Genomic DNA, 12,951 nt, shown 5'->3' with positions numbered 1-12,951 from the left:
AGAGGAGAGGAGAGGAGAGGAGAGGAGAGGAGAGGAGAGGAGAGGAGGGGAGGAAGTCTCTCACTTACTGCTGAAAGCCAAAGTAGAACATTTTGAACAAATCTGATAGATTTATACTCAGTGTGCAAAATAGCTACATATATTGCATGCTTTCACAAGGGAATAGGTGAGCTATGAAAAGTTGCTCTTTATTTTGCTATACCCACTGTCTCTGACTGCATTCCCAGCAAGAAATTATTCTTATCTGCCAGTACAAAGAATTTTGGACAGTGGCCTCTTTGATAAAATCTGACAGTGCACTAACCTTCACTTCTGAACTGATTTCAAGTAGATGTGAAAATCTGCTACTGTATCAGGCAGGAAATAAGTTGTCATCAGAGGGTGAAGAAGCTGCTTTTACCTTCCGACATGTAGTTAGGCTCAATGATAGGATGGTCCTTTGGATCTGCACTCTTCAGCTTTAGCCAGCCAACACTTGCACTCCTCATGGGTCCTACATGGACCTGCAAACCCATTCTATACTCATGACAAAATCCCACCAGACACATTTCCAAATTTAGAACATTCTATTTCTTTTTCAATTCAGACAGACTTTGCAAATTAAATATGATATTCCATAAGAAAGAGAGAATGTACCTGTCTTTTCAACTTACAGCTTTTTATTTCCAATTTAAAGTACAATTACTTTAGCAGTAGCACAGCACTCCAATGCAATCAGATCAGATTACTATAACCACTGAAGAGATCAGCAAGAAGATGATGTATATTCAGGAACAGTTCCTTACCATTAGCACAGACTTTCGGATCAGAATGACATTTTAAAAAGAAGGTTGGATTTGTGCCAATAAATAAATGAGTGGCTTCATATATTCTAGCTTACACCTCTGCCTAAACTGCAGGGGAACAGAGAACACCTTGGTTTAGTTTTGTACATCTAGTACAAGTGTCCTAATGAACAGTACTATGGCACTTCAATAGTGCAATTGAGCACATTTACAGAGATAACAAAGCAGCATAATTTTAGTAGCAATATCAAATAATTATCACTTACTTTTTTCCCAATGTAGGAGATTTAGTCAGTTCTTTATGCTGCAAAAGGTATTTCACGGTGTAAAGCCAAATCACAATGACCACACTAAAAGATCAATCTACTTCCTATAGGGACTATAGAACATTACTGCAGTAGGTTCTTTAAAAACTCACCTGGTAAGCTTCCATCGTGGAAGCAACCCGACCATGATCAATCACCTGAGAAGGGAGAAAGTGGAACTGAATGTCGGGGTGAGGAACTCCTGGCTGACTTCGGATAAACCCACCAGATTCTAAGTGGGCAGTGGCTCCCTCACCTAAGGAGTGAAAATGAGCGATAAAATGCCATTACAAGACCTCAGAAAAGCAAGAAACACATTTCTTTTTAACTTGTTTTACTATAGATAGTATGTTGGTTGCTCCAAAAGTAATGTCTCCTATTTATTTCAACAAGAAACTACAATGGATACAAAGAGAGCAGTAACACTACTTGATTGAGCAAATTTTCAGATACAAAACACTTTTTTTTTTCTTCCCAATATGTAGTCATCACCATTAGCAATACTTTTTTCACCAATGATGAACAAGACCCTGCATGCCATGCTTGTAAAAATCTGTACCAGCAGAGATGACCCATTGTTTCACAACTGCTATGATTGTACGATTGCTAGGAAAATGTTGTCCATGCGGCCCATCTTTCAGCAGCTTGAATGAAGCCAGAAGGTGCCAAATCTGGGTTATATGGATAGCGTAGTAGGACAGTCCAGTCAAAATGGGTTAAGTGCTGCACTGTCATCAAACTGGCGTGGGGCTTGGCATCACTGGGTTGCAAGAGAAAATTGTCTTCCTCTCTGACCTGACTCTGGAAGTTCAAGTCTTCAGCTTATCCAACATCATAATCTAGCAGTCAGACATGGTTTTTCTGTGTTCCAGGAAATCCATAAATATCATCCAAAATACACTGCACACAACTACACCCACTGAGAGCTGCAACCTGTTGCCACTTCATGAACTGTTGTTTGAACTCCACCTCATAGTGGTGACCCAGCATCTTGACACTGGTACTGATGTGATCCAGGAAACTTACTTTCAGCCATGTATTGTTTCAATGGGATCTGGCAAAATTGCATGCGGTCTTTCTTTTCCTGTGTGAGCATTCATGGGAACCCCACCTAGCACAAACTTTACGACATTCCAGTATTGCCACCACTGTTTTCAATGCTTTGAAATCAATATTCAGCTCTGTACACACATCCCTGGTTGTAGTCCAGATGAGCTGGTTGAATTGCTCTTTATTTCGTGGTGGGAACTGAGCATGGCCATCCAGAACATGGCTTATCTTTCACATTGTTGTTGCCACTGAATGCACCACATACCACCTCACTGTGCTAACATCCACTGTTCAGTCTCCGTAAACATTCTGCAAGCATTCATGAAAGCCACTGTCATTTTTTCCACATAGAGGAATTCGATTACATGTGTTTGCTTTCTTTCATTTTGTTAGACTGCCCCTTTGCCTCCGTCTGTCACACAGCAACAAAATGTCACAGAATATTTGTGGGAAGGTTCAACTGCCATACCACCAATCTGCCTCTAACATCATGGGCCAACATCATAAAATAGGAGGCATTACTTTCAGAGCAGCCCTCACAATTCATATATACAGTGAAAATTGCAAAGAATACAAACATTTCAGGAACAGCTTGCAGTGGAAACAGTATGTATCACTTTCACCCGCTTCTTACTCACTAGGTAAATGTAATTCTCTATAACTTTGGAAATTCCAATTATTTGATAGTGAGATGTTGCAGTTACCACAGGATAACTGGCAGAAGCCCTGCCTACAGTTTAACTACAGAGGCAGATTCAGTATTGGGACTCTGCCAGATGTGGAGGGAACCAGCTGCAGCATCCTGATATCATTGCACTGCATGCTTCAAGAGAAGCAGCATAGCTATCCCATCAGTCACATGTAATAGGCAAAGACATCCACAGTGCCTACCCTGAAGGGGAAAGATGAAGAGACTACTATGTCCCTCATATTATGTTATTTTCAGATCCATTTAAAACCATGATTCATCCCTCCATGCCCATTACTTCCATGGTAAATGCCACACATACACAGCATAAGTCATCACCTTGGGCCAGTTACTGACATAATGATTCAGCAAGAGATGAAGGCTTTGAGTTTGGCCAAACTATTTTAATGATTTCAAGGATTACATTGATAGATTCTTTTTAAAGTCTGGGTTATTATAACATAAAGCTGGATTATTATGAAATGAGAGTGCCATTTTTAACAAAAGTTACTCTGAAGGATTCTGCCTGGAGCAACAAAATAAATTTTTTGCGACAAGAATTAGGAAAAATAGTTCAGTTCACAGCACATTTTTATCTAAGCAACATCTATTTTTTAACAAAGCTTTTCTCAGTGCCACCAAGATTTAAAAGTTTATTTTCTTAAAAGGAGATCCAAGTGTATTAAATAACACTGTATAAAAACATCATTTGATATCTAAAACATAATAACTAATAACTACTTTAAAATACTTTGATTTATAAAAAAAAAGTAATCTTTCAGGCCCTTTGCAAACTCCAGTTAGTTTAAAAGATATGAAATAATTTTATATGAAGGATCCCAGATTTCAAAATTCACAGATAAAAAGCTTTAATATTTCTAAAGCAATCAGTGGTAGAATTGCATACTTTGTTTCATACCTGTATACTTCCAAAGCCATTCTAGACCAATCCTCACCATGTTAACTGGCTTTTGTGCACTGTATAGAGTAATAGGTTTTGTGCACTTGTGCTGGACGTACACTTCTAAATGATCTTGAAGGTTCCGGCCTACTCCTGATTAAAAGATTTATAAGGGGGCAGGAAGGAGAAGAAAGGAAAAAGAAAGCAAAGTTATTTCAAGTAGAACAACTATATTCAAAATTTGCTACCAGAAAACAGCATAAATGGAAACTAACCCAACCTCTTATAGGGGTAATGACAACTAGTACCAAGACTACGTGTCATATCATCAGCTCATGTCATAATCAGGTTTTAAATAAACATAGCATAACTAGAACAACAATAGTAGTTGAATGGCAGACATATCATTTGTTCTAAAATTGCCAGATCTGACTGCTGAGTATTAGATTTTCATGTTAGATTTTCATGTTAGGATTATATTTCCATATTAAAGAAGTTCATGTTGTTCTTTCCATATGTTAATATATACGACAGTGACAATTGATACAATCTCTTGTGGATCAAAACCCTTTGTCCAAAATTCTAAATTATTAGTATGCAGCTTTAGTTTAAAGCCACTTGGTAGCATTTTTCAGAAAGGCATTTTCCACTATCAAACGGTGGAGAAACTGTAGGGGGCCTCTGCTCAGTTCCAAAATCAATGTATGTTTCCACTGATTTGTAACGCTGTTGATTTCAGTCCATATTACCTGACATAAAGACAACCAAAATTAATGAATTTGTTCAATTTAATAGACTTGGAATTGAATCCTTAGGAAGATACAAGATTGAAAGATATAGTAAGATTACCAGGAAGGTGGCACACAACAGGGATCCCCAGTTCTTTTAAATCGTCTGCATTGCCAATCCCAGACAACATAAGTAGCTGTGGAGAATTTATGGCACCTCCACTTAAAATAACTTCTTTACTGGCAAAAGCCTGAAATGAAATGAGCAGATAAGTTCTAATGTTATTAAGCTTGATCTGAATGCAAGTGAGCTTCAACTCAGATACAATTCTGACTGAGATTAGACACATATCCCTCACATTTTTCTTATTCTAAATGCATTACTATCTCGCTACAAGTTTCTTTAAGGAGGAATGATCAAGCTTTCAATATGAGCAGACAAGCTGTGACTTGATATTATGCAAGAGCATCATGTAATGTTTCAAGCTGGAACCTACACTTATATTATCTCTGTAAACTGGAGTGTGATGAAACACTGCTATTTCAGAAAAACAGCTCTGAAAATACTCTTATCTCTAAATAAATACAACTGAAGTATCACCTACTGTAAACAACTTACAAAGAATCATACAGTGGAAGCTGACATTTTACAGAGTAAAGCATCACTTGTATTACATACCTACTTTGTTTTATTTATTTATTTCTAAATTTTGCTATGAATAATATCTTTCATATTGGAAAATATAAATCTTTTACCTTTTCCCTTTGTCCATTTTTCACATACTCAACACCAATGGATTTTGTTCCTTGAAACAAGATCTTTGTTACAAGCGTCTTCTCAGTAACTGATAAATTGGGGCGAGATATAGCTGGGTGAAGGTAAGCACTAGCTGTGCTCCATCTTTTACCTGCAATATAAACTTAAATTTAAAATCAAAATAGTTGTACTAAGTTCTCTTCAAGATTTTTACCAATACCAATACCAGGATGTTTATATAATAAAAGCATTCTTCTGTAGTGTTCAAAGCATACTATTGGATATATACTAACTAGATATTTTATTTTAACTTCCCAAAGATGTTATGAAAACCTCTTATCCCAAATTTACCTTTAACTCAAGATCTGCATGCCAAAACATTTTAAATGAAATACACTCTAGACTGACAGCAAGCTGCTGTGAAACTTGTAGTGGAAATTTAGAGTTTGGTAGCTATTCATCAATCCAAACAACCAAAAAGCATTCAGTGCAGATTGTGTCTGTATTCTAAAATTATTTCAGTACTTCTGGTGGCTCAGAAACACAAATTTCTTAATGAAGCTTTATAATTTACCTTGGTGTATAGTCATGTCCATCCAGCCAAATCCTTCTTGTTGATAACCATTCATATCATCTGTGAAGGGATACCCAGCTTGCTGGGTTGCATCCAGGAATGCTTGATGAAGAGGATGGTTTGTTTTTCCCCTTGACACATAAAGAGGTCCTTCTCCACCTCGATACCGATCTGATCCCAGCTCGTGTGTCTGCGCTTTCTTAAAATAGGGCAAGCAATGATCATAGTCCCATCCTATAGCCCCTTCTCTGCTCCATCGATTATAATCTTCTGCATGCCCACGAATATATACCATTGCATTGAGAGAAGAGGAACCACCCCACACTCTTCCTCGGGGCCAGTACATAATTCTGTTATCCATATGCTTCTGTGAAGTTGTGTGATAATACCAGTTATATTTCTCATCACAGAGGTTATAAGTTAATGCAGCAGGCATATGAATCTTCCACAGTAGTCTTTTACTACCTAAAAGGGTGTCTTTAGGGCCTGCTTCCAAAAGCAGTACGGTACTGTGAGGGTCTTCAGTCAGCCTGTTGGCTAACACACACCCTGCTGATCCAGCTCCAACAATGACATAATTATAAGAGTTTGCCTTTTCAGAACTAAGCTGAGACAATGCACGTGAGATTTTTAATTGTTGCTCCTTGATGCCCCATGTGTTCCTTAATAGGTGCGCTTTAAACAGAGCTCCTGTTACTTTGTGGATCTGATTCACAGGACTGCAATGTTTAACTCCATTGATTAAGTAGGACATCTTAACTAATAACACTACTCTTGCAGACTTAAAAAAAAAAATCCAGTGTTTTGCCCTAGAAAAAATAAACAAACAAACAAAGTCCAAATTAAAATATAATAATTAGTGCAGTGTAAGACCTCTAAAATGTCTATCATTTTCAGATACAAATGCTGTACTTTGCTCATTCTCACTATCCAAAAGTTTAACTAAATGCTAGTAAGACAACAAACATTTACTCTGAAACTTGCTGTCTTTTTTAATGCACTACTGGCACCAGTTGAGTGGATGTTACTTGGTATTATAAGCAGTCCGACTTTGCTTTCCTTTGGGTTCATGATATAAATGCCTGAAGCACAGCTTGAAGTATTTATCAAAACTGTGAAGGATAGAAACCTCTGCTTACCTGGTAGTCTCTCTTTATCTGCCTTTAGTGGACAAGAATTTAAGAAAAACAACAATTGCATAAATTCCCCTAAAAATTTGAGTCAGTAGTATTGCATAGCCAATTTATAACCATGGAAAAGATTCAGCTAGAAATACAGAACTACAGTTTTTGAGGAATGTCTCCTAACGTAGGTAAAGGCAACACTTGTATGCCTGTGGCTTTTTCCCTTCTTATTGAAACCAGATCCTCCAGAAGAACTCTGAATACAACTATGATGTGATACTACCAGGTCCTGATGCTTGGTAGGAATAGCAATTATTTACCTTCAGAAAAGCCTGTCAACCTTACAAACAACACAGGTTTAACTGTGTACTCAAGCAAGATTTTCATAGCTCATTTCTACATCGTAAGTACTGCTACTGCCAGCCAGTTTGAAATGTGTTTCTCTTGTTTTCTCCCTTTGAAACCACTACTTCCATACAAACAATGACTAAAAACAGCTAGATATCCTAGGCTTGTAAAAACTAATTTTTCTCAGCCCATGGCTCCTGAGAATTTGCTGGAGATTCTACAGACAGCAACATAGTTTTTGTGAGAGAGACCACTCAAGTTTGTGAAACCACACACGAGTCCAGGATCCAAGGCAAAATTAGATGCAGTCTCTAACAAATTATAAGTCTTCCATAAGTAACCATATTTATTTACACTGTACTGTATGATATCAAACACATTTTTTTTTCCTCAGGGAAAGTATGGGAATAAGCACAACCTTTTTCACTAAGAAAGCTTGTAACAGGCTGTACAAATCCTGAAATTTCTAGAATGTGAATGTGAACACACATCTGTGTGTGGTAACAGTTTAGCCTAGCAGTTCACACACCTGATTCTCACATGGCTAATTCAAACTGGATCCCAGCTGGAGGTAGGAGGGCATCTTTTACAGGTGGAGAATATTAAAAGGATTTCTGGAGGGGAAGAGAGTTTGGTGATTTCTTGTGTTGCGATAGAGAAAGATGGAAAGGTTTTATGTGTTTTGATTTGGTTATAATGAAGATGGTTACAATTTGAAGAAGATGTGATTGACCTACAGAACTGGCAGGTTGTAGATTTTGTTGCTTTAGGAAAAGCAGATGGATTTTACTACACTACAGGCTTAGGCCCTGCTAATCTGGGAAAAATGCTTTGTCCCTATATAACAAGGTATTTTTCTTTTTCTTTCTTTTCTTTGTATTTTGTGTGGGTGATTCACTATGAGACAACGTTTTGTATTTCTTTCCTGAAGAAGCAGAATTCCTCTGATGTTGATCCTAAAGATGTTTACTAATTAGACAGGAAGAATTTCCAGGATCTGGAACAAATATAGCCTATTGATTTTTGGCATAAAATCTATAATGCCATTATATATTATTGTGCCTCCTAACCAGACTGCTGGCTACCAGCCATGACCTACTTAGCTGTTGGTGATAAAAAGAGTAAACTGTACAGAATCCCTGGAATCGCATTCAGCTGGAGTTACTCTGTGTCACAGACCTGAAGGTAGCGCCTAGAGACTGTAGTTCTATGGTTTGCTACAGCACAAGCAGCAGCTGTTGAGCTTCTGAAGATGTTAACTAAAATGACGTTCCAAAAGCAACACTGATGTTACAGTACTGTTTCTGTCCTGCCTTACTCTAGGACGTTAGTACTGAAGTGTAAACCCTTTATAAAGCTAACTAGTTGAGAGGCTCTTACATGTGCATACATTGAAACTCACAGAGCAATTCAAGCTTATATTGAAAGGGTCATTGCTTTCTGCAACTAGAACATGATGATACTTTGCTCTCTAGTAATCTGTTCAGCTCTACATGTATATGCAGTTTTATTGTTGTTTAAATTCTTTTACAGTCTTGGGGAAATTTGCAGGAGTTTTCTTTGAACAGAATAACATCAACAAACATATAAATAGGAAGATTTAAACAGTTCAATTTTAATGAAATGCTCTGTAGTTACCACCAACAAAAGTGTCTTTTAGGCCTTACTGGATATTATTGGAAGACTTTGTCTGTGTTCTTTCATATCATGACCCTTCTGTGCTCATAATAAGAGGTTCCTTATCAGTTGGCAAAGAGCCCTGCAGAAATGCATAAAGCAACATAAAATATATTCATTTATTGCACCAGAGCTTGAAAATTTGAACTCGCTTGAAAAAATTGTATCTATTTTACAGGTAAATATTGTTGAAAGAGCTTATGGACAGCATTCCTATGGGAATAAAGAGCAGGAGAACCTCAGCAGGAAAACTTTATTGCTACAATGTGAGCACAGTATATTTGATCATACATTAGGTAGCTAAAAGTGGGAAGAGCTCTTAAGTGATTGGGGCTCCTCATTGAACACATTTATCAGTTCAGTATTTGGGGTTATGTGTAAGAAGAGGTTTTTCTAAAGGATGATCAAGAAGTGACTATCTCTCTTTTAATTTATTTTTTCCTGCAGCTTTTGAAAAAGGAGAGAGGAAAAAAGGAAAAGAAACTGCATAGGTTGTTTAATGATTAAATCAACTTGTTGGCAAGAAAGTTGGCAAAACTAGTTGAAGTGTGTCTGGGACCTAACTCCTAGAATTTTAGATTTACAGGACTCTCAGCCCACAACAAAGGGAAGAGACTATGTACCTTGCATGCAGAGCAGGGTATATTGGAAAATGGACTGTAACAAAGTGGCTGTAGGTGGATGGGGTGGCTTATCTAGAAAAACTGCATATCTCTGGGCATTGTTACTATTAATGAATCAGAGATTTCCCATTCTCTGATAAAACTGGAAATAAAGCTGAACAAAGATAAGTACCAAACAGTTATGATAGCCACTGTATCAGCTAGGAGGCTGAATTACCAGCCAAGAAAGCAAGAATGAATGTTCTTTTGATGGTACTAAAGCGGTGGTTTGAATCTACTCCATCACATAAATTCATCACATCTATACTTACATGTTAATTCATGCTTTCCTTTAAGTCATTTCTTTTTTGTTAATGAACTTATTAAAGTGGAATGGGTGTAGCTGAGTACCATGGGAGATAATGAGACTCTTGACAAGAGTGTGTAAGAAGAGGTTGGTCAACAGTATTTAAGTGACTCTGAGAATCAGTGTGTAGGTGATACACTATTTTCTGTGCTTTAAAGCTTGAAGGTGCAGAGGTCAAATCTCAAGCCGTTTTGTTTCAATGTAAATCCAACATACTTAGATGGATATGTACATTAGCATTAATGCACAGCTCTTATGTGACCCACGCACTCATCTGCACGTGGGTCTCCTGCCTGAATGCCAGCTCCTGCAGACACATTGAAGGCACAAAGAAACTCCCACTGGCTGATATTCCATTCCCGCTTCTGTTTTACCAGGGCCGAAATGACCGCATTTCCTCCGGTGGAGGCAAATATCCCTCGGCTGGAGATGCCCAGCAGCACGCGCCCGGAGCCTGGGAGCAGCGAGGCCTTTCCTGGCCATCACCCTGCGTGTGAAGGTGCAGAAGCAACGAACCCCCGAGGTAAAGCGCTGCGCGAAGTTCCCGCAGCTGGGAGCGCTCGGGCCGCTGCAGCTCGCCTTGCTGCACGCACGAACTTCTCCTCGTACCCGGGGTCGGCACGGCCACGTCCTGAGGGCACGCGCAACCCCGCACAGCTCCTTCCCAGCCTCGCAGTGAAGGCTGGCGGCGGGACGTGGCACCTCGGGGCCGTGTTTACCACAGAGCCGCCTGTGTGGGGGTCCGCCACCGGGGCCTCATTCCCACCCCCGCCGCCGCCCCGCTCCCTCTGTTTCCCTTTCCCGGCCCTTGTGTCGTGTCTTCCCGAGGCTCGGTGCCTCTCGGCCCCACTCACGCTGTTCCTGAGGCGGAGGCGGGCCGGGCGCCGTGAAACTCGGAGCCGGATCCCGTCACACGGCCCCGACCCAGCGGCAGGGGGAGCGGCCTGTGTGGGAGGCGGTCTGCGGCTGTCCGCGGGAACTTGCGGCTCTTCGTGGAAGAAGTCCGTCGGGGGAACTCTGTGCTGTTTCGAAACACTTCGAGCGGCTGCGGGGCGAAGTCCGCCTCCCGCGCCCTCGGAGGTTGTAGTGACACGGGTAGGAGCGAGGCGTACGGCAGGCGTTTGGAGGGCAGCGGAATCGCACTTCAAAGTGTCACCGAGCCGCCTGTGCCCGCACAGCCAGCAGAATCGCCGCTTATCAGCCTTTCCTTATGTTCCGTGGCCTTAAGGTGGGAATCCTGCAGTCATCTTTTAATCCGTGAATTTGTGTTGTTGAAGTTTCCTTGGTTTCTGCGAGGTAGTGAATTTAGTTTAGCTACTGGCAAAAAGTACTTTTAATAGACTAAATCCTCGTACGTTTGGGCACGCAGATGTGCCATTAACATTAAGTACTACTGTTTCTAAACCTATTGGAACTTTCTGGTATTTTTGTCCCCTAACTTTGCAGGCATCAGTACCTGACCTCATACAATACCAGTGTCTCTTTCTAACCAATGCTTCTGACTTGCTCCTTTCCAAAGCACAAACACTGCTAGGTCATAAGCTGCCATCTGCAGGGTGTACGGTGCCTGCCACAGCCAGACCAGAAATCCATTTAATCAGTTTGTTATTAAACACATTAAGGCACCGCTCAGGAAGTTTGTGGAATCCAAATGTATCTGTCTATAAAAAAAAAAGAGACAGAAGTGAATTCTACAATAATTACTCTTGGGCTTGAATATTTAATGCTGCTTTATGAGTGTCAAATGTATGAGGTACTTGAAAAAAAACATGGAAACAATACTGATATAAAATCAACAGATATGACCACCAAACTCTGGAGACAGTGTAAGAACTCTGGTTGTTCTCAGCAGTGCTATACTCCACAGTTACGTTATTTCACTTGTATAGATGATATTCTTTGTTTTTGGTGTAGTTTTTAAACAAAATTTATTTGGTCAGCATGAGATTAATCAGAGATTAATTCTTTTGCATTACCTTTTAGAGAAATTTCTCTTCCGGATGCAGACATATAGAAATGCTCTCTTCTTAATTAACTGGAGACAGCTTTTTCACCTATGCAAGACTTGGTTCAAAGCGGTTGTTTTTTCTTTTTCCCCAGAAATCCTCAGTCAATTCAGTTGGAATATTTTTGTTTTCTCCTTTCTGCTCTACTTGTGGTTGTATGCATTATTACTGTGGTTGCTGACATTGTTACAGAGGGAAGAATTCTCACTTCTTTTGAACTTCAGTATTCCTGTAACTACTATATTAATTGATGTTTTATGTTATATTAAGCATTTTAATAGTATTAATATACTTTATAGCTGCAAATACATATTTGAAGCTTAGTTTGAGGGTGATGGGAGCCTTTGTTACAGAAGATAAAACAAGAAATAGAACTTCTGTAACAAAGGATTACTTACAAGGAGAAAAAGTCTCTATGGCTGTTGGTGCTATGTAGAAGAAATCTAGTTCTAGGTTGTCGTGGGTGGGACAAAAACACTATACTGCCCTCATAAAAGAGAAGCTAGAATATATTTATTGACATGGTATAATGTAATATAACGTAGTGCTTTAACAGTGACTTAAGATTCAAGGTGGCTGGATACACTCCATTATTTACTATGCAGAGGGTAGAGTTAAACATAAACATACAGGAGGCCTTCCTATTGAGCCATGAGGTTCAGAGTGAACTCTTGCTTTCTAATCTCCTTGAACCATGGAGGTAAGGAGCCTAGATGTGGCACTCCTAGTCCCAGGTTTTGTCAGTGGTTTATACGTAAGGGATTACATGCACAGTCAATTTACGATTGAATCTTAGTGAAGCTAACAAAACCTAAAACAATTAGTCACTTACTGAGGATCTGTATTGGCAAGGGAGCTTGACATCAGAGTGTAAGGGACATATCTCTGTGCAGCTGTAACCTCAAGAGGTGCCCCTGCTCAAGGGAGAGATCCTGTCATGCAGCCAGCTGCTGTGCAGGAGAGCTCAAAGGGGCTCTTGGGCTGCTCACCATTTACGGAGTAAGATTGACTCATAGTCATAAATTGCTTTTTAGGTGCG

General features: G+C 39.6%; 2 protein-coding genes across 2 annotated transcripts in view; one reads left to right on the top strand and one right to left on the bottom strand.

Moving 5' to 3' along the window:
* Positions 1-10,961, bottom strand: part of CHDH (choline dehydrogenase) — an 11,639-nt gene extending 678 nt beyond the window's left edge. Inside the window, exons 1-7 of the mRNA XM_042880380.1 lie at positions 10,761-10,961; positions 5,789-6,597; positions 5,214-5,365; positions 4,579-4,708; positions 3,748-3,882; positions 1,204-1,346; positions 401-503 (exon numbers count right to left, since the gene is read on the bottom strand). Of these exons, the coding sequence (XP_042736314.1) occupies positions 401-503; positions 1,204-1,346; positions 3,748-3,882; positions 4,579-4,708; positions 5,214-5,365; positions 5,789-6,542 (1,417 nt within the window). The 5' untranslated portion in view covers positions 6,543-6,597; positions 10,761-10,961. The remainder of the gene's footprint in view (positions 1-400; positions 504-1,203; positions 1,347-3,747; positions 3,883-4,578; positions 4,709-5,213; positions 5,366-5,788; positions 6,598-10,760) is intronic.
* LOC122185057 lies at positions 7,937-11,133 on the top strand. Its single transcript, XM_042880535.1, has 2 exons — positions 7,937-8,109; positions 10,284-11,133. The coding sequence occupies exons 1-2, from the start codon at positions 8,087-8,089 to the stop codon at positions 11,131-11,133; spliced, it is 873 nt and encodes a 290-aa protein (XP_042736469.1). The 5' UTR covers positions 7,937-8,086.
* The last annotated feature ends 1,818 nt before the right edge of the window (positions 11,134-12,951 follow it).

This window comes from Lagopus leucura, unplaced genomic scaffold (assembly GCF_019238085.1).
Source record: "Lagopus leucura isolate 7727_CA_CO unplaced genomic scaffold, USGS_WTPT01 Super-Scaffold_100026, whole genome shotgun sequence".
Classification (NCBI taxonomy): domain Eukaryota; kingdom Metazoa; phylum Chordata; class Aves; order Galliformes; family Phasianidae; genus Lagopus; species Lagopus leucura.
Note: the sequence above shows the minus strand (reverse complement) of the source record. Positions and strands in the feature narration are given on the sequence as shown.

Excerpts from the sequence above, each read along its gene's own strand:
- LOC122185057 (XM_042880535.1), top strand. The coding sequence starts at position 8,087 with ATGCTTTGTCCCTATATAACAAG. Across the intron at positions 8,110-10,283 it reads CTTTGTCCCTATATAACAAG|GGCCGAAATGACCGCATTTC; the intron begins GTATTTTTCTTT and ends CTGTTTTACCAG.